At 46.0% G+C, this 22,357-nt stretch overlaps 1 protein-coding gene and 1 long non-coding RNA gene across 2 annotated transcripts in view; one reads left to right on the top strand and one right to left on the bottom strand.

The window, feature by feature from the left end:
• Nucleotides 1-22,357, bottom strand: part of SEC16B (SEC16 homolog B, endoplasmic reticulum export factor) — a 367,224-nt gene that overhangs the window by 161,517 nt on the left and 183,350 nt on the right. The window contains exon 13 of the mRNA XM_073592046.1: nt 9,108-9,245. Coding sequence (XP_073448147.1) covers nt 9,108-9,245 — 138 coding nt within the window. The remainder of the gene's footprint in view (nt 1-9,107; nt 9,246-22,357) is intronic.
• On the top strand, nt 14,798-21,374 carry LOC141103613 (uncharacterized). The gene is made up of 2 exons (XR_012235344.1): nt 14,798-15,813; nt 19,490-21,374. It is a non-coding gene; the product is annotated as an uncharacterized lncRNA (long non-coding RNA).

The raw sequence follows: 22,357 nt of genomic DNA, 5'->3' as shown, positions 1-22,357 counted from the left end.
TGTTAGGCTAAAGCGCATTTAAACCACATGGATAGGGTTTTAGAGCAAGCATCCGAACTCCAACCGTGCGTCTCATATAATCTGCACATGTGAATAAAAAAGTGTACCAATAGTGTAATACCGTAAACAAAGCTTTAATGAAAACACTAAACAGCCTTCAAGATTTAAACTCACATGGTACAAGTTAAAAGACAGCAAAAGTGACTAAGGTAAGCCTTTCAAAGCCTCCAGAGCAGCGGACACTGACACTGACAAGGCTGCAGATGGACACCGATAACGCTGCATTGATGGGCATTTTAATGTAAGTTTTTCTTCCTTAAACTTTACTCCTAAAAGTTTTTTTCCTTAAAATTCCCTCCTAAACTTGGGGTGCGTGTTATACGCCGATAAATACGGTATATTCGCATTTGTAAATTGTGAGTCACATGTCACTTTAGGGGATATAATACTCCATGTGCACAAACATTTAGCGCCGCTATTTTGACTTTGTGTCATTATCCCAGATTGACCAGTAGTTAAAATTCAGCTTTTATATTTTATCCTTTTAAGTGGCAGCTTCCACATACTCTGTATCTATCCAGAGGCGCCGTGGCGGTATTTTAAGTAGTGGCGCCTTTTTCTCAATTATACCCACAGAATTACAATGATATTATTACGTTGTGTGCTGCCATTCCTCTCATAGTTGCTCTCTGAAAACAATGAACTCTTTGAACTCTTAAATACAATGAAATGTCCATAATGCTCCTGGTCGCCAAAGACTATATGATGGGGTTTCTTTGCTTAGGAACCGTATTTTTTTTAGTTAAGATAAAGGCACTTCTGTTCATCGTGATATTGTAATGTGGTTATGCCAACATGTGCTCTACTAATTTATGTAAAATATCAGATGCAGCTTCACTTGAACTCAAAAAGTGAAGATTGGGGGGAGGATGGCAGCTTGAACTGAGAGCTCCGCCACCTAGAGCTCCTATACTGCCTTTAATCAGCGGGACAATCCTTCCACCTGTGTTCGACGATGACTGGGAGTGCTCGTCAGTCACTCGGTCCCAGCAGGACCCATCCACGCAACTCAGCCACAATATACCGGCGCTGTTCCGGACGCAGCAGGGTGATCCACAGGCTGCATCTCAGGCCTCAGATCGAAGTGCGGGGAGTAACGCCATCACCATGGACACCCTGGGTGCCTCTGCCTCTGCTGGGGGTACGTCTGCTTCACACACCTTTCCCCTACTGTGCTTAGCCTATCTCCAACAGGTTGCAATGAACATTAAAAGCACCCTATCTGTAGCTATCTCTGACCTGAAGACAGAAATCAGAGCAGTAGCCTCGCGGCTGGTCAATGTGGAAACAACAGCCATGACGCATGGGATGGCCATCCAGCAAGTTCAAAGAGTCACCAGTATACATGCCCAGCACTTGATGGATATGCACCGACATATGGAAGACCTGGACAACAGAGAACACAGGCGCAACTTGCAGGTAAGAAGCATAATGGAGTCAGTTGAAGGGCCCCAACTACAATCTGTGCTCTAGGCCATCTGTAATACTCTGCTGGGGAGGCCACCTGATTCCCCTGTGAAGATGGAAAGGTGCCACAGAGCTCTCAGACCAAGAGGTACAGACACTGATCCCCCCAGAGATGCGGTGTGCTGTCTGGTTAACGTTACTCAGAAGGAAGAAATACTACGCCTAGCCCCCAACCATGACCGCTTGGAACATGATGGTGCACGCATACAGTTATTCCAGGATCTTTTGGCAATCACCCTGCAACACAGGAGAGATCTACATCCCCTGCTGTATACTCTGCGTGAAAGACGCATCGCTTTTCGATGGAAATTCCCCTTCTGTTTACAAGCAACTACTGGCGATCGCACGGCACAGCTGAGAACCACAACAGATTTGCAGCTTTTCTGTGACACCCTGGACATCCCATTGACAGAGGTTCCAGATTGGTACAGCGCTTTCCTGCAACCAGATCCCGGGATCCTCACACAATCTGATGACACTCCAGGATCGCATAGACACAGACAGAGGCGTCGTAGAACATCAACCAATTCCCCATCAAGGATTCATGGAGACGGATGAGAGCCCACGAGTCTCGCCATCGTCTGTCTGGCGCAGAATGGATCGCTAGCTGTGAAACCAACGGTTGGGTGAGATGACTTACGTCACCTTTAAGTTTTGGCCTAAAGCCCTGGGGCCCTCTAAATGTTTTCACTAATCATGGGGTTATTGTTGAACCTTAACCCATGGACAGCTGTCAGAACATAAATACCGGGTTGCGATGACCATATGTCTGACATCCCCTACATGGCCATGTGACTCACACCCTCATATGCATGGGTACTCAGGTAATTCTGAATTCTGAGACCTGACATTATATGGGAACCCAGTGAGCAAACAGGTCTCCTTGCCGCAGGAATCTGTGATCACAATGAGTGGAGGCACGCTCAACTTTTGGATGCTATAGATACTAGGCTGATGGTGCTCCAAAAGGAAAAATGCACTGGCCGCAGACACAGTGGCACTCCTGGGAGCTGCGAGTACTCCCACACCCAGCCCTCTGAGACACCTGTAGGCCGCTGGGCTTTTGTTGTGTGAGTTCACATACAGGGGTGTTACCTGTGCTCGAAAGCGCAGGCTGTTATAAGTATATCACCATTCTCTTACAGGAACAGACACTTTATACTGCTCACGATGGACATCGCAGCAATAATGCTTGTTAAGAGTTATCATTTTCTTCCCATAGTGGGGTCCTGGAGGTTCTTGCTAGTTTTTTTCTTTACCCCCTTTATTTTGGTGAAACCCGTAAGTTTTCAGCCCAATGTCACAGCAAGGGCGAATGTAATCTGGAATTGATATTAATGTTAACATTGTCTTGTACACCTGTAACACACAAGGCGGATGTTTTATCTCCTGAAATAGAAATTGGAGCGATACATAGTGTGGGACCCTGTACCCGGAGCCTCCAACACTTCAGACCCGCAGATCTCAATGCGGTCTGGGCTTTGGAGTCTTGGGGGTGGGGGGTCTCGGTTTCGATAAAAACACTTAAAATGTTCAAGATGTGTTCCATATCAGAGGTTCGGGGGTATATCCCTCTACCTGTTACAGAATCTTAAGTAAGGTAACACTGTGCCAATGGAGGGCCTCTAACCTGAAGGCTGACCCTTTTTATTTTACCTACATCATGAACTGTGGGATCTGTTTCCTGGGTGGGATGATCTGGCCCTTCTGTCTATATGAGTCCAGGGTGTACCCAGTGGTGTAGGATAGGGTACTGGGGCACGTGCTTACTGGGTGTATGCTCCTTAGGTGTGGCCCTGGAGGTGGAGGCCCGAAAGTGCAGCATGGTGCCAACCATAGTGGTTCCTTGGGTTGCCTTCACTTACATCTTGGAAATTCAGTGTGGGGGGTTCAGGTTTTCGGTTAGAGCCGGTGGCTATTCTGGGTGGGCTCTCTCTCGAACCCTCCGGTATCTTTAACAAAGACTTGTCCCATAGTTGGTAAGCTTCAATTTAGGAGCCTCTGGGGGTAGCTACATGGGTATCTTCCTTGGTGTTAGACCTCTTTCTCACCTCAAAGAGGCAGGTTCCCCTTTGAAAAGTTTCTTTCCTATCCCTATACCCCTTAGTCGCTCCTGATTTGCTGGGTCCCTCTGTGAACCCCCTCTGTCTACGTCCTACAAGTACTCTCCACACACTACCATTACTTTCCCATGTCTTCAACAGTGCACTCTTCAGCTACTCTATCACTCAAAGTGTATTCCTTAAATGCTAAGGGCCTCAATGTACCAGAAAAGCATAGCATTTTTCTTCAGGAAACCCATTTCAAGAAAGGATCTATCCCCCGCCTCGCTAATAGGTGCTTCCCTAAGGCGTACCACGTGACCTGTGCTGACTCCAAAACAAAGGGGGTTTCCATCTTACTGACCAAATGCTGGACCCTGAGGGCAGATTTCTTTTTTTAAAGGGCACCTGGAAAGACAAACCAGTAACTCTGGCAAACGTTTATTGTCCCAATTCCAAGAGGGTGACCTTCCTGAAAGAGACCCTTTTGAAACTTACTTCTTTTCAAGCAGGCCTGTTAATCCTGGGGGGGGATTTTAACATGGCTCTAGATCCGCTGTGTTAGATACATCTATTGGCACCTCCTCATTTTTCTTCTCTGCGCTACATCAGGTGAAGCTTCAATTAGCTTCCCTAACGTTATCTGACAGATGGCGCACTCTTAACCTTCGAGAGAAGGATTACACATTTTTCTTGTCACCACGTAATTGCTACTCGAGGCTGGATTATCTCTTTATCAATCAGACAGACCAATTACGCTGACTTTACGATTCCCGCAGGAGGTGGAGTCCACTAAGACGTGGAGATTGGATACTTTCACCCTTGCTGATCCTGGAGATATAGAAACCATCAGACAGGCCCTTAACGACTATTTTTGTCATAATGACACACCTGAGGTTTTGCCCATAACACAATGGGAGGCTTGTAAATGTGTCACCTGCTTGCTATAGCAGCTAGGAAAAAGAAAGCACATCAAGCACTGATACTATCTCTTTCTAAAATATAACTAGCTGGAAGCCCAACATAAACGATCCCAGGCTATCCAAGTAGCTGCAGAGTTAGCGGACACGCGAGCCCTGTTGGTAGAGGAACTTTTTAAAAAGGCGCGAAGAAGCCATATACTGTCACAAAAATTGTTCTACGAGCAGGGCAAAAGGCCAGGTAAACTTTTTGCTAGATTCACACAAAAACGCACCCTTGCCTGCACGGTCCACCATGTCACAGACCCGTCTGGGACAATCTACTCCAAAAACGAAGACATTGCTCAACAACTTCTATAGCGAACTCTACAATCTTAAGGGGGCAAACTAGAGCCCTGTGGCAGATGGGACCCGTTCCCAATTAATACAGGACTTTCTTAGCAAATATAGCCCTGGTCCCCTGCCGGAAAGTGACCAGATTGTGTTAGAAGCCCCATTGTCCTCTGAGGAATGGACAGAAGCCCTGAAAGCCACAAAACCGGGCAAAAGCCCGGGACCGGATGGATTCTCAGCAGAATACTATAAAAGTTTTGTGGATCTTCTAGCGCCACGTTTCCTTAAAGCCTTTAACACGCTGGCTACTACCTCTTGCCCCTCAGACACCTTACGGGAAGCTTATATTTTAGTGATCGCAGAAGAAAATAAGGATCCCACTAATGTGGCCAATTTCACTTCTAAACGTGGACATCAAACTTTTCTCTAAAATCCTGGCAACCCGCCTAGCGTACCATGTTCCCACCTGGGTAGGCTTGGATCAGGTGGCAGGGAAGCTAGGGACAACACCGTTAAAGCCCTGAATTTACATCACTGGCTCACCTCTACCTAACGGGAGGGATTTTTCCTGGCAATGGATGTAGAGAAGGAGTTTGATCGAGTGGCCTGGGACTACATGGAAGCGTTAACAGCTCTTGGTTTGGGGAGCTGTATGCATGCTCTCATCGGTTCCCTTTATGTGAAATCACAAGCTAGAGTTCGAGTCAACGGCCACCTATCGGATGCCTTCCCCATTCATGATGGCACTAGGCAGGGGTGCCCTCTTTCGCCTTTACTTTATATCCTTACACTAGAACCTCTACTACAGTGCATATGGGCTAATCCGAATATAAAAGGCACAGAGGTTCATCAAAGGGAATACAAGATTGCGGCCTTTGCGGATGACATCCTGCTCTTTCTTTCTTCACCACTGATGTCCCTACCCAACTTTATGCCTGTCCTAGATCAATTTAATCGCATTTTGAATCTAAAAATCTCTCAAAATCATTTGCACTAAATGTTTTTCTACCAAACGATCTTGTGCAGCAATGTCAAACGAATTTCCCATTCAAATGGGAAACAGAGGCGATCACCTATCCGGGTATCCCACTCCCTGGCAAGCTAGCAACATTGTACGATAAAAATTTCTTATCCAAATTGAAATTTATACAGCAGGATCACCTTAAGTGGGATGTGCCCACCCTAACTTGGTTTGGACGGGCCTCTATCTTAAAGATGGAGGTTTTACCCCGCCTATTATACAAAATGCAGACAGTTCCATTCCGCTTACCGCCCTCCTTTTTTATGGCCTACAGGAAGATGTGTAAATCTTTCCTGTGGGGGATAAAATCATCTTGCATCAGATGGGCGAACCTAGTACTACCACAGTAAAGGCGGTATTGGTCTCCCTGACCTACAGCGATATTACTGGGCAGTCCACATGACTAGGGTGGTGTATTGGAGAGTGCACATCCACTGCAAAAGCTGGGTAAATCTCGAGCGACAGATTGCGGAATCTGAGCTGGCCTCGATACCCTGGGTCTCTAAACAACACGTGCCACCTAACCTCCATGCGCATCCCCTTACTGGGGCAACTCTCCAGGCATTTGACAGGGTATGTAAAGTCCATGCGCTGTCGGCCATGGAATGCTCGATCACCCCCACTAAAGATAATCCAGACTTCCCTCCGGGATTGGCGAACACCTACATATTAAAGGAATGGCTACACGCACAGATGCAGTCAAACCATTTTTTCCGCAGAAGCAAGTTTCTGTGGCTACAGGATCTCGCTGCGTTGTCTAACACTAAGTCCTTTCCCTCTTGGTCCTATAGGCAACTAAAACACTTTCTAGAGTCCCAGCGAAAAGAGTAATATACGCGAAAGCTCCTACGGTGTTCGAATCTCTGTGTTCAAGCTCCTCGCCCCAGAATTATGTGATTTTAGCCCTATATGCCTCTATGTTTGGGGAGCCGTATGCATCTGTGCGCTCAGATCATGCATTCTGGGAATCAGCATTGGGATGGAGATAGGGGATACTAACTGGGATCGAATTCATCTGTTTATCCACAAAGGTTCCCTCAATGTAAATACACAGAAAAATGGGTAAAAGCTTAAAACTAGATGATAAAAGGCCCCAGAGTTGCTTTATAGGATCTTTCCGACAGTGCCGGAACATTGCTGGCATTGTACAACGGACATAGGCACTTTTCTCCATATCTAGTGGATGTGCCCACTGATTCAGCCATATTGACGTAAGGTAAATGAGGTGACGACGGCCATCTCTTCGCTCCCATTGGAGTTTTCACTGGCACAATACCTCCTTCCTCTTTCAAAAATCCCCCAAAAAAGATACTTTAAATCGTTTATCGATCTGATAAACGCTGCTAGGCTTTGTATACCAGTGCACTGGAGGTCCACATTGTCTCCCTCACTAAAAGAATGGTCACTACGTATTGACCGCATAGCGACGATGGAGGAGCTGATATTCAGATATTCTATTTTAAATTGTGCACTGGTGTGCCTACAAAGTCCAGGTTCTATGTTCTATTATCAATTCCCAATTAATTTAGGATGTGGCATATGCACCCAATTTTGTATCCACAGTACCACTCTGTGGTGATACAAGCTATTTCTATCTAAAACTGGTAGACATAAAAATAAATTTGTCAATGGTAATGCACGAGGTGCTTGTGCCCTCCTGTGTGTTTTTTGCCGTGTATTGAAGATTTCCCAGTTTGAGGAGGGCTACACCCCAAAGAGTCCTTGCATATTGAAGCACTGTGAAAGTAAAAACCCCTGGATCTAGCGCTGGAGTGTTTTTGAGAGTTTTGGTAGCCTTAGAGATCCAGGGTCAACATTAAGGAAGAAGTATGGCCAAATATATTTCAGCTATACTTCTCCTATGGATAACAGGAGTGCACTTCGATCTGCACTCCTGTGACCTGTTTTCACCCGATAGCAGTTTAAAGTCCGCTGTCAGTTGATGTCACTCAGCTGGTCCAGACGCTGGATCGATCCTGACTTTACAGTTGGGATCCACCCAGATGCCTGGACCTGCAGTTGGCTCAGCCTCTCAGCGAACCACTGGGAGACTGAGCCAACTGCTCCCGCCCCCTCCACAGCCCAGCGCTTCAGTGAGCCCTGGACTGTCAGTCACCGGCTCTCTGCAGGTTGAAGATCGAGAGCTGAGCGATCAGCGGTGTTTGATCACTCAGCTCTAGGTCTTAGAGGCGCCGGGATCGGTGCTTCAGCCATTTAGGACAGTATGTATGTTTATTTTTAAAAAAAGCCATACTTCTCTTTCAATCAAAGGATTTAGTAATTTATTCTGAGTAAACAAATTTCTTGGTGCATTAAAAGTGTCATAAAGCAAATGATTCCGAACGGCTGTATTTCCACAAATCCTCTTGATTGAACCTCATGTGACAGGTGGTTAACAGATGGAACAGGGGACAAGGAGGTAGACGCGTTTCACACATATATTAGCACTTAGTCATTACCAGGTGACTAAGCGCTAATATTTGCGCAAAACGCGCTACCTCCTTGTTCACTGTTCCATCTGTTAACCACCTGTCACATGAGCTTCAATAAAGAGGAGTTTTGGAAGTGCAGCTGTCCAGAATCATTTTCTTTACGACACACAGCATGCAAGCTTGGCTCCAACCCAACTAGCTTGTACGGGGATTAACTGGAGACTCAACTTCTTTGTCGCAATAAAAGTGTGTTGGATGAACCAAATTCCTTGTAGTTGCTGTGTCTGGTACAAGGTGTTGTAAAACCAACCTGAACCTATAACAGCTGATTAATACCTTTGTAGTTACCAGTGTATATTGCATATATGGCCATTATGAATGCAGTACATGCAGTTTGAACACATAAAGGGAAACACACTCTGGAGACCAGAAGCAATCATTTCCTATTCTAAAGTGAAAATGCTGGTTCTTCAGCTGGAAGCGTTAAACACATTTTACTGCAGGCCATTTGAGAAGAGAAGTCATTAATGATTAATGTTTATTCCCAGAAGTTTTATGTCAACAGGGAAATGGTAGAATTTCTGCTTAAAATGTGCAGGCAGTTTCCTTCCAAAATAATGTTTAGCTTTAAAGGAGCTTGGCTTTTATTATATATTTGGAGAAGAGCAGATGGCCTGTTTTCTACAGTTAACTCCCATTGACAGCAATAGAAATAAAGAAGAGGGAAAGTGCCATATCAGCTTTTCTGCTTGTACAGTATAAGGGCTATAATCTCCAGAGCCAGATTGCTGGTGCTTGGATATCTAAGGATGTCTGCAAGAGCCTGAGTCACCTTGATTAACTCTGATATCAGCACTGAAGATCCTGAGCCGGAGGAGAGGAGGGCATAGGCAATGCATTCGCAGTAATGAAGGGCTAGGGATGTCAAGCCATAATCCAGCAGTCGAGTGGCATATAGGAATTTATACACCTGCAAGATGAAAGACAACAGCATTAAGTATTATTGTCTGACTAAGGTGCTTTACTTGCTCCCAATTATCATAAAATGGCCTTCAATAAAGAGGCACAAACTATTGTACTGGTGCGTTAAGTACAGTAACCCTCAGAAGCCAATGAGAATTCATCATTTACTGATCCAACAGCAGTAAATGGAGCTCCTACCACATTTATTTAATGTTATTACAGGTACTTTTATAGCGTTGTCAATTTATGCAGCACTTTACATATTTATTATACAATTACCTTAGTACCTGCCCTCAAGGAGATTACAGTCTAAGGTCCCTAACTCACATTTGTACATACTAGGTCTAATTTAGACATCAGCCAATTAACCTACCAGCATGTCTTTGGAATGTGTGACGAAACCCACACATTGAGAACTTGCAAACTCCTTGTAGGTAGTGCCATGGTTGTGATTTAAACCAGCGACCCTAGTTGCTGCTAGGGAGAAGTGCTAACGATTTACACCACTTTCACACTGGGGCCGCGACCGCGTTTCGGCAGCTAGTGGGGCGCTTTTAACCCCAAAGAAGGGGTTAAAAACACCTGTGTTGCGGCGCTTCCCAAACGCTTTTCGGATTCGGAAGCACTGCCCATTCTTTGCAATGGGTAGGGGCATTTTGGAAGCGCTGTATACAGCGCTCCCAACCCGCCCCAAAAATGCTGCTTGCAGGACTCTTCCGAACGTCCCACGCACGCACCGCCTGGGTGTAAAAGTACCTATTGCAGAGAATGGGAGGCAGGTTTCAGGCGCTTTACAGGCACTATTTCTAGCGCTAAAAACCTGAAAACTGCCTCAGTGTGAAAGGGGTCTTAGCCACTGTGCTGCCTTTGAACATCGCCCTTACTTTTTTGCAATACCTTACTTAGAGAATATGACTATGAAGAGAAGGGAGGCAGCACAACTGCTGGCTGAATTAGGATACTGCAAACAATACTGGCTCAGCAGAATGCTAGTTTCATCAAAAAATATGCAAAACAGAGTAAGGTAGTCTTCTAGCTAAGCACACATTGAATTAAAGTGTTACTAAACCCACAACAGTAAAATCAGTCTGTATACGCAGTAAAGCATGCTTGCTATACTCACTGTGGAACCCAAGGGGTTAAACCTCCGCATTGTGTAAAAAAAGCTGTTTGATCCTGTCTTCTTTGATCCTCCGCTTCTTCCACAGTGCCCAATGGGGACACTCTACACATGCTCAGTTTGGTGTGTATTGCTAGAGATTTTTTTTTTTTTTTTTTGGGAGGCTACATGTAATGAGCACAGGGCCAATCAGCACTGTCCAAACAGGGGGTCAGGGGTTCTACAGCCTCATAGGACAGTCAGAGTGAAATGAAAACTCCTCTTACAAGCTTTAACCAGACACTGATATAAGTCATAAGACTGCTATATATTGCAGATGAGAAAAGGTATTTAGCAGTTTATATATACTAAAATAATTGCATTTCCATGTTCTATGTACTGTGGGAGACCAGATATAGTGAATGCAGGGTCCTGGGTTTAGTAACACTTTAAAGCTGAACTCTAAGCAAGCAGCTTCATGCACAGCTTATATATAAATATGGGGACTGTTTTACTTGCCTAATGATTTGTAAATTTGTACTGTCAGTGCCTTAATCCAAACCCCCCTGCCAGACAGCACATCCAGGACCTTTACTGCAGCACATATTGATCACTGCCCAAACACATTTTCAGTATGCCATTTGGACAATGTAGGATCAGCAGCACAGTGAGTATTAACTGCTCTTATCATGTCAGAGCATTTATCAAATTCCTTTCATATCCCCCTTGAGTTCAGCTCTAATGTCCCTATACACAGGCTCCTAGGCAGGATTCAGATGTTTAGAGCCCCTTTATTTCTCTGCTCTATTGCTGTGCATTATTGCATGCACATTAACATGAGCCATGCGTTAATGTGAATTGCAAAAAGGCAGCCCATTCATTTTGAAGGGGCTGGCAATGCTTTTTAAGAAACCAAAAAAATTTCTAAACCAATCTTTGTAACGTAGTGCACCACAATGCATGGCATATGTAGCCAGCACTATACTTGTACGTTGGGGTGAGTTAAAATGGTTAGCTCGCATAACATTTTTGAAATTTTCGAATAAGTTTACTTTAAAAGTATTATGCTGTAAATATCTCATGCAGACTTCTCAAATAATTCCAGCCAAAAGCACGCAAAAGTGAAAAACTCCCCCAAAATTATATATACAATAGTATATTGTGCTTATTAATATAATATAATATATTGGTGAATTTAATGTGATATTAAACCCAAAAAACAAAAATGTAATAATATATTGCAGCTTACCAATTAGATGTGATGGCTGGATTAGTTTTCTCAGGCCCTTTCCCCTCTATTTTCAACTAGTGATCTGGCCAGTAACACACCTCCTCCATTAGTGTGCCCCACCCTGGATGAAGGAGCACAGGGGCACCCTTGGACAGCAGCATTGTCAGTCGGGGGGGGGGGGGGGGTTGTTAGATGCACTGGTAGATTTAGAGACACAAACACAATGGGGGTTATTTACGGAAGGCAAATCCACTTCGCACTACAAGTGCAAAGTGCACTTGAAATTGCACTGAAAGTGCACTTGGAAGTGCAGTCGCTGAAAATCTGAGGGGTAGATCTGAAATGAGGGGAACCTCTACTGATGCAAGCTAAAATGCTGTTTTTTATTTTCCTTGCATGTCCCCCATCACATCTACTGCACTTCCAAGTGCACTCTCAGTGCAATTTCAAGTGCACTTTGCACTTGTAGTTTGCACTTATAGTGCAAAGTGGATTTGCCTTTCGTAAATAACCCCCATTGAAGCCAAACTCCAGCTAAAACTTTATTTTCTTTTTATTTTAGAATAAAGATTTCACATAAACAAATAAAAGCTGATTATTGTAAGCACCCCCTCAGTGTTAAATGGTTTAACACATCCTTGTAAACTGATACATCTGGAGGAGAGGTTGTTTTTTTGAAAAACAACAGACGTACTGACTGGATCAGATGAAAACAGTCCAACTAGTTCCGTATTGTTGCTCTCCCTGTAAAATCTGGCCGTGTTTAGAACTAGAGTTTAACAATACTCTACAACTAGAACTAAGAAGTGTACTGACACAGAGTAGCAAAGCTGCCTCCTTCAGCTTCCCCACCCCAGCCTTCCCTTGAAGAAGTCTAGTGATTCCTGGAAGATGGTATCAGCTCTGTCTCTGTGGCCAACAAGACCTCTAGGGAGGCAGACACTGACATGATGACGTCTCTATTCAAATAACCAGAGAGGCAAGGATAAAAAGGTTGACAATGGGGCTAAGACGTAAAGCATTGTTACAATCATTGGCAGAATCAACAAGTAAATGCTATGTACACATCGTAAAAACTTTCCATATTGTAGTCAATTTTAAAGTGAAAAGAGCATGTATATGAAGTAGGGCTGTTACTGATTAAAATTTTTATATTCGATTAATCGATTTTTTTTTAAATCGATGAATCGACTAATTTCGATTAATTATAATGCACATACAGATCCAACTACTTTTAGCTGATCTCCTTGCATTGCAACTCTGCATTAGTCAGTGGTAAATGTGGTATACACTTTATACAATCACCCAACACTAGTTAGTTTCCACAATCCATGACTTAACTTCACAGTTCACACAAATACGTTTTAAATTCAAACTGTAGCACTGACGTAAGTAATTTTTTTTTATTAAACTTTAAGAAAAACGTAGAAAGTTCCATATTTACCATCACTGTCCAGGCTGTCCGGTGACGTCACGGACATCGACATCACCGGACTCCTCCCCCCTTCCCTTCGTTAGCAGACGAAGGCACTTGGGGAAAGGGGGAGGAGTCCGGTGACATCGATGTCTGTGACGTCAACGGATCTCTGACGGAACTCCCTGAAGAACCGGAAGCCGGCGGAGAGGTGAGTACCGATCAAAAGAATTTTGATCGATCAAAAAAATGAACGATTAATCGAGGAATTAATCGTTAATTTATGCAGCCCTAATATGAAGCAATTTATTTATTTTTTCTGGAGCAGAGTTCTACTTTAAATGCTTTATATTCTTGTTTGACTGCAATGTTCCTTAAATTTAAGAACATCTTTTGCACAGATGTCAGAAATAAACAATTGTCTTTTTTTTACTAGCAGACCAAAAAAATACCTATGAAAATTGTATGAAGATTAAGTTAAAGCCTGTAAGGGAGTTTTTAAATCTCCCTACAGGAGCAACAGCAGAAAGGTATTTTTGCGCTGTGTGTGTCTAAATATTGCAGTGTAAAAGCGTATCAAACACTGTTACATTTGTTATGATGTAATTTGCCAGTCTGGCTGCAGATGAGCGCTCTAGTTGATTATATATACAAGAAAAAAAGTGGCATGCACAGTCCTAGCATTGTTTTTTCGCTTATTTATAACAACACAATTAGGGACTGTATGTGATACCCCCTTTTTTTTTTTGTTGCCGCTAACAGTTACATTTTCAGGAAAAGCTTTTTAGGGTCTACCCCTTTCTTCTCAGTCCAAGCAGAACTGATACACAATAGTGTAGCAGAATTTTTAAAAAAGTAACAAAGACAACACTCTCTTGGGAAAAGAAGAACACTGAGACCACGTTCACATATCGCATAGCGGGAACGAACAGTCCCACCCGTGATTTCTGTTGCACAATTCTGTCACACGACAATCGTAATTGTGGCAGAATCACACTGCTTTTGGGGTGCCAATGGGAATAATGGCACCCAAATGCACGTCTTGCAGTTTCCCAGTGATTTGGAATGGTGGACAGAATCACAGTGATTATGCCGGCAATTCCAAATCACATAATGCGAATGGGGTCTTACTGAGATCCAACTCAAGGACCACTGTGCTTTAAATCAGTTGTAAAGGCTTAATTTTTTTTCAAATCTGTTATACTTACCTGTTCTGTGCAATGGTATTGTACAGAGCAGCCCCGCACCTCCTTTTCTGGGGTTCCCCGCCAGCGCTCTTGCATACCTCCCAACATTTTGAGATGGCAATGAGGGACACCTACTACCAAACGTATGTAGGCATAGGACACGCCCCCTGCCACACCCCTTTGAAGGAGAATTAACCAAAAAAAGGTTAATCAAATCCACAAGGGCTTTTTTTTTTTTTTTTATATATGCTTTTAAAATGTACAAATTCAGCAATTTAGAATTTGGATGAAAGGTTTATCACTGGGAAACACTTTTTGAAAGATAAAAAGTGCATTTTATATGCAACTATATAGATCAGGCCAAAATGAGGGACAAATAAAGGGGGAAAGAGGGACATTGCTCCAAATCAGGGACAGTCCCTCGAAATCAGGGACAGTTGGGAGCTATGCTCTTGGCTCCTTCTCTTCTGCACATGCCCCATAGCAAGTCGCTTGCTCAGCCCGGCTCCCTCCCCACAGAATTTGATTGACAGCAGCAGTAGTCAATGTCTCCCACTGCTGCCTTCGTGTCCTGTTAGGAGAGGAACACAGACCAGTGCTGCTGCAGATGGATGGATCGAGATAGGGAAGCCCGGAATGGTAATGGAAATATGGAATGGTAATGAAGGGCTGGGCATGACAAGGTGGAACAGGAGACAACGGAGGGTTAAAAATGGAAAGGAAGTAAGAGGGAGGGGATTGAAGTTAACTTTAGGGGTGGAGAGATATAAAAGGAATAGGCGGGGTTTAAGCAGGAGCAGTGTGAGGAGACAGACAAAGGGGAAGTTGCCACAGGGGGAGAGAAGCTTTTGCAGCAGCATGGCAGACATTGATTTGATCCTAGCAAGGCTGAGGACGGCGGCGGCCACGAGGGGACAGGAATGGCTACAGGCTCAGGTAGCTCCATTGCTCCTAGACGAAGCGGGGGGGTCCGGCGGGGGGGGGAAGCGACGCCACGCGCCAGGCGGTCTAGGCCGCCTGAGCGTTTTTCACCAGGCCCCTCATCCAGAACAGCTCGCCCTAATAGGAGCCCGGGAACGGACCCGTCGGCCCCACCAGCAAAACGGGTGGCCGCCGTCACCCCTGGGGGGACCGGGCGGAATCCTCCACAACGGCGGAGCGCGGGGGGCGGGGCTTCGGGCCGTTATGGCGCCCGGGCTTCGCCACCCAGAAGACAGGACAGCAGCAGAACGGTCCCCCCCACAGCACAGGCATCTGCTAGGGGGGAGATCCGACGGGGGAGGAGCAGGGGCACGGCTGGAGGTCAGCTACCAGACGCTGCTGGCAGCCCCCATGCAGCCAGGATCGGAAGAGAGCCAGTGGAAGACAGAAGGAGAGGTTCAGGGGCCAGCAGAGGTGACAGCAGTGTGGGACAGCAGAGCACAGCAGCAGGTGGTCGCAAGGAAAGGGGGAGAACAGCCACAAGATGGGAATCCACAGCCCCTAGGCAAGCTTCACCTGGGAGGTTACTCACGCCGATGCTCCAAGCCACGGAAGTTCGGTCGGAAGGAGAGCTGTCGGGTTCGGATGAGGACGTGCGCCAGGACATCGCGCCTTCTGGAGGATCCAGTGCAGCGGCGATGGGAAGCAGACCCAGTCAGCCTGGTGAGTCACATGTTTTAACTGATTCTGTTATCAATGTTGATGGTTGTATTTGGTTAGATAGGGGTGATGGGGGGGACACCATGGCTCCTGGGGGAGTTCTAGGGGCCGTGGCGGGGGGATCGCCTGGCTTAAGGGGGACGGGCGTTCAGCCTGTCGCCGCTGGGACAGGGGGAACATTGCAGGAATTGTTGGGAGGATTAAGGGATTTGGTGCAACGATTTGCAACCAACCAGACGGCGCCAGCGATAGTGGCGCCGTGGGTTGGAGGGCAGGTGGAGCAGTCGGGTGTTGGGGGAACAACGGGGACAAGGGGTGAGGCTGTCGCCGACTCAGACGCCGGGGTGGCGGAAAACACCGCCACGGGGGAATCTGCAGTGGCGGTCAGGAAGGATGTGGTCAGGATAGCGGATGCGGCTAAATGCGAAGTGTACGTCTGCTATGAAGGCCCGCTGGGAGCACACTTAAAACAAGAAGTGCGGGAGAAAATAGTAAAAGGTGAGTATGTGGAAATTTTTTCCTTGTTACCGTTAGAGAAGTTCAACTTGGATAGGGTAAAGCCGGACGATTCCAAAAAAGAAGATGAGGAGAAGCGAAGGTATCGTCTGATCCCTAGGACCTTTAGTAATTGGTTGCAGGCGTTCGCCATTATGGCGAGTGTAATTGGCGAAAAGAACCCGGAGCATTGCTCTGCGTTGTTTTGCTACATGGATGCCATAGGCGAGGCACATAGGGTGTATGGGGGCACTGCGTGGCTTCGATACGATGAGCAATTTAGGCAACGCAGGGCGGTGAGGCCGGCTCTTAGGTGGGACCATAAGGATATAAGCTTATGGATGCGTTTGATGTCTTCCGCCAGGGCACCAAACCAGCCTTTTCATGGGGGGGCCGGGGGATCGTCTACCTCTGGACTCCCGGCCGGGAAAAAATTTGGGGTGTGTTGGCAGTTTAACGAAGGATCCTGCAAGTTTGGGGGATCCTGTCGTTTTAAACATGAATGCTCAGGATGTGGGGGGAACCACGCGTTGTCACGCTGCTTCAAAAGAGGAAAGAAGACAGGGGAACCTGCTCAGAAGAGGGATAACGCCAGTGAAGGAGGTAAGGATGCGGCCTTTTTTAAATAGGTACCCGGACAGAGAGGCAGCGAGGGAGTTGGGGGAGGGTTTTTCAGTGGGTTTCAGAATTCCATGTTCTCTGACAGCTATACCTCCGATGGCCAAGAACTTGCGGTCTGCACTGCAGAATCCTGGGGTGGTTTTGGAAAAACTGGCCAAGGAGGTTGCATTGGGGCGAATGAGTGGGCCTTTCGCAACCAAGCCGTTACAGAATTTAGTAGTGTCACCGTTGGGAGTGGTGCCTAAAAAGGAACCAAACAGGTTTCGCCTTATTCACCACCTTTCATTTCCAAAAGGGGCGTCTGTGAATGATGGTATCAATCCTGAAGATTGTTCAGTGTCGTACACATCGTTCGATGCAGCGGTGGGATGGGTGAGACATTACGGTCAGGGGGCACTCATGGCAAAAGCAGACATTGAGGCGGCATTCCGTTTGCTTCCAGTACATCCGGACAGCTTTTGGCTGTTGGGTTGCTGTTGGCAGGGGGAGTTTTACGTCGATCAGTGCCTGCCAATGGGTTGCTCGATATCTTGCGCCAAGTTTGAGCTGTTTAGCTCATTTCTTGAATGGGTGATTAGGGATGTGTCAGGGATGGATTCTGTGATTCATTATCTGGATGACTTTCTCTGCGTGGGGCCTCGTGAGTCCAAGGGGTGTGCGATTCTGTTGGCAACCTTGGAACACATTGCAGGTAAGTTTGGGGTACCATTAGCAGCGGATAAAACAGAGGGCCCGACGACAGTGTTGAGTTTTTTGGGCATCGAAATAGATACCAGAGACATGGAGTGCAGGTTGCCAGGGGATAAGGTGGACGGGTTAAAAAGGGATGTCAGGGATTTGATGGGACAGAGGAAAGTGCAGCTGCGGCAATTACAATCCCTTTTAGGTAAGTTGAATTTTGCGTGTCGCATTATTCCAATGGGTAGAGTTTTTTGCCGCCGGTTGTCAGCTGCCACAGCGGGGATACAGTCTCCGACTCATTTTATCAGGCTTACCAGGGAACATAGGGAGGACTTGAAGGTGTGGCACACGTTCCTGGAAAGCTACAACGGGCGCTCGGTGTGGATGGAAGGACCGGTAAGTAACTGTGACATGGATTTGGTGACGGACGCCGCGGGATCTACGGGGTATGGGGCTTTTTTCCAAGGGCAGTGGAGTGCGGAGGCATGGCCTGATTTTTGGGTAGAGTCGGGATTTACCCGGAATCTGGTGCTTTTGGAATTATTCCCGGTGGTATTAGCAGTAGAATTGTGGGGGGAGAGATGGCGGAACTTGAAAATACGTTTAAATTGTGACAATATGGGGGTAGTTCAGGTCATCAATCGGCTATCGGCATCATCCCCGCCGGTAATACGATTGTTGCGTCACCTGGTGTTGAGGTGCTTACAAATTAATGTTTTTCTATATGCTGTGCATATCCCGGGCGTAGACAATACTTTGGCTGATTCCTTGTCTCGGTTCCAGTGGGACAGATTCAGGGAGCTGGCGCCCGCCGCGGAAACAGAGGGGATTCCTTGTCCGGGGTGGCTTTGGGAGACGGTATTGGAATCGCCGCAGGATGGATCAGGAAATCGGTGAGTGGGTCGACATGGGCGGCATATGAAAAAGTATGGTCGGAATGGGCCACGTTTACACGGCTGGCGGACGCTGGGCTGGGAGAACAGGACTTGAGGCTGTTGGTAGTGTATTTTGTGTCACGACACATGGAAGGGGGTGGTTCAGTGTCCGCAATTGAGCGGAAATTGGCGGGGTTGGCCTTTCTATTCAAGTTGCAGGGCCTGACTGATTTTACCAAGGATTTCTGGGTAAAACAGGCCTTTAAAGGTTATAGGAAGAGCCATGCGAAGAAGGATTCGAGGAGGCCGGTATCTTTTTCATTATTACAGGTATTGTGTAATAAGTTAGGTGGGGTATGTAAGTCGGGTTATGAAGTGATTTTGTTCAAGGCGGTTTTTTCTATCGCGTTTTTTGGAGCGTTTCGGGTTGGCGAGTTGGTGAGTCCAGCAAAACAAGTAGCAGGGGGTTTGAAGATGCAGGATGTGGAAGTAAAACGGGATAGGGTGTTGCTGAAACTGGGCAGGTCAAAAACAGACCAAGCCGGAAAAGGGGTAAAAGTGCAACTGTTCAGGTTACCAGGGTCGGGAATTTGCCCGGTTCAAGTAGTTGAGGAATTTCTGCTAATTCGCCCGGTCGGGGAAGGGCCGTTGTTTGTGCATGAAGATAGAACTTTCTTATCTAGGTTTCAATTCATTGCAGTGTTTAGAAAATGCATTGGGGCTGCAGGATTGGATAGTAGGCAATTCGCCTCACACTCCTTCCGTATCGGGGCGGCTACTGAAGCTGCCAGGTGTGGGTTGGATGAGGCAGCAATCAAGAGGATTGGGAGGTGGGAATCCAGGAGGTTCCAGTCTTATGTGCGCCCTCAATTGTCATCAGATGCGATATAAATAAAAAAAAAAAATAATAATATACATAGATATTTTATGATTACATGCATTTGAGGACAGGGGTAGGGGAAGTGCACATGTTTCAATTTGTCTTTTGTTGTGTTATGTCTTTGCAGATGGGGGTCAACCACGCCTCGTTTGGATCTTGGGGCACTCCTATGTTTTCTGGGGTGCAAAAAGGGGGGACGTCAGACCAGAAGGCAGGCAACTGGGGATTTCCAGGAGGGAGGCATGTATTCGCTGGTTGGGCTTTCCAGGCATGGGGTGGGGTAGAGTGGTTCAGGAATTTGAACGATACACTCGACTCGATAGACCCCCGGATGTTTTAGTGATACATGCAGGAGGGAATGATCTGGGGGTCCGATCTACCAGGGAACTGGTGTCGGCCGTCAAGTGTGATTTTTTGGCACTTCGGGTGGCCTTCCCGGGCATGATCATAGTTTGGTCTGACATAGTGGCAAGGACGTCATGGCGCATGGCTAGATCGGTACCTAGGATCAACAAAGCCAGAATTAAAGTAAACAAGGCAATTGGAAAGTTTGTGGTTAATAATGGGGGATTGGTGGTGAGGCACACGGAGTTGGAGGTTAATGTGGGGATGTACCTAAGGGGAGATGGGGTGCACCTTACCGCAGTAGGCATTGATCTTTGGGCTCTCGGGCTTCAAGATGGCATTGAGAGGGCATTGCGGGTGTGGAGGTGCCCTTAAGGCTAAGGGGTCATCCTTGCGGGCTGTGGCGGCATCTTTGGTCTCTGATGGTGGTAAAATGCAAAGAGGTGATGGTAAATGGTGGGGGGCTTTCAGTATTCTGGGCCCCTCTGGTGTGTTCTGTTCTGACAGCGGAAGGCGAGGCTGGAAGACAGATGTTACACTGCGGGAAGGGTGTTGTCACCGAGCTGTTTTTAAATACGGCTGGTGGCCTGGTATGGTAAATTATGTACCGCAGTGTATGGTGTTTGGTGAAGTTGTTAAAATGGAGGAGATGAAGTTAAGAGTGCCATCAGAAGACCAAAGATTGGGAGGTGTAAGAACTGTCAGTTAAAAGTTATACATAGTTGTACAAAATGTTCATTAAAAGAGTTATTTAAAGTTATTTAAAAGTTGGTTTTATATTTTATAATAAAGGAGGCTGCTATGGCCGGTTTTACTCCAAAACAACTCCTGTGTGCGTTATCTAATTATTATAGATAAGAAAGGGAAAGGGGAGTAGTAAATAAAGAGTGGGTAGTGGAAGTTGGGGACATTAGTTCCTACACTGGTCAAGGGAAGCCCGGAATGGTAATGGAAATATGGAATGGTAATGAAGGGCTGGGCATGACAAGGTGGAACAGGAGACAACGGAGGGTTAAAAATGGAAAGGAAGTAAGAGGGAGGGGATTGAAGTTAACTTTAGGGGTGGAGAGATATAAAAGGAATAGGCGGGGTTTAAGCAGGAGCAGTGTGAGGAGACAGACAAAGGGGAAGTTGCCCACCCACCCTCCCTTTTTTGGTTTGTTGTGGGTATTTTCTGGTTTGCTGTTTCTGTTTTTTCTTTATTACAGGTGAATGGATCATGGTCGTCATAGCAGCAATTTATCGGCGGCATCTTTGGTCTCTGATGGTGGTAAAATGCAAAGAGGTGATGGTAAATGGTGGGGGGCTTTCAGTATTCTGGGCCCCTCTGGTGTGTTCTGTTCTGACAGCGGAAGGCGAGGCTGGAAGACAGATGTTACACTGCGGGAAGGGTGTTGTCACCGAGCTGTTTTTAAATACGGCTGGTGGCCTGGTATGGTAAATTATGTACCGCAGTGTATGGTGTTTGGTGAAGTTGTTAAAATGGAGGAGATGAAGTTAAGAGTGCCATCAGAAGACCAAAGATTGGGAGGTGTAAGAACTGTCAGTTAAAAGTTATACATAGTTGTACAAAATGTTCATTAAAAGAGTTATTTAAAGTTATTTAAAAGTTGGTTTTATATTTTATAATAAAGGAGGCTGCTATGGCCGGTTTTACTCCAAAACAACTCCTGTGTGCGTTATCTAATTATTATAGATAAGAAAGGGAAAGGGGAGTAGTAAATAAAGAGTGGGTAGTGGAAGTTGGGGACATTAGTTCCTACACTGGTCAAGGACTTGATGGCTGGGGGGGGGGGGCGCAATACACCTATTGGGAAATTTTTTTCCCTAAATGCAGGGAATGCATTAAGGTAAAAATGTCTTGCCTAGAACCACTATAAATGCTGACCCCTAAACCACTGTGCTGCCTAAGGTTTTGTTCCCTTGTTTGGGTCCCTGTAGTCAGAGTGACATTTTCTGCTGATTTATTTATCTCTAGGGTTGGGCGGTTGCGCTAAGGCCAGTATTGGGGGTTGTTAGTAAATCTGTTTCAGTCTTTCATCTTCGGTTATGATGGGTTGCAGCTCAGTGATTATCTTTCTGCTAGATTTTATGTGGTTACTAGAGATACAAGGCTGTTTTTTTTTTTTACACTTTTCAGTAGACACATACAATCCAGCACTAGAAAGGATGAGAAAGATAATCAAAGAGCTGCAACCCATCATAACAGAGGATAAAATGCTTAAAGAAATCTCCTAACATCCCCCCAATGCTGGCCTTCAAGCAATCACCCAACCTCAGATATAAACCAATCAGAAGGAAACTTTATTCTGATCACAGGGAAGCAATCAAAGGAACAAAACCTTTGCAACAATAAAAGCTACAAACTGCAGACACGGCAACCCATCAAAAAGTGTCTCACACACACACACACACACCAAAAGAACCTTCAGTGTTAGTGGATCATACATTGGCACCTCCAGTAGTGTGGTGTACCTCGTTCATTTAAACAAGTGTACCCAGGGATGCTACAACATGACAGGCATTACACAAATAATGATTCTACATAGACACAAAAAAAAGTGTAGCACACTCCACATAGGAGCTGCAGATGAACAGAGATCCCCCACTCCTGCACACCCAGGCACACCGAATCTTCACAGGCACACAA

The sequence above is a fragment of the Aquarana catesbeiana genome, linkage group LG07 (assembly GCF_042186555.1).
Source record: "Aquarana catesbeiana isolate 2022-GZ linkage group LG07, ASM4218655v1, whole genome shotgun sequence".
Lineage (NCBI taxonomy): Eukaryota > Metazoa > Chordata > Amphibia > Anura > Ranidae > Aquarana > Aquarana catesbeiana.
This window is presented reverse-complemented; position numbering and strand designations above follow the sequence as displayed.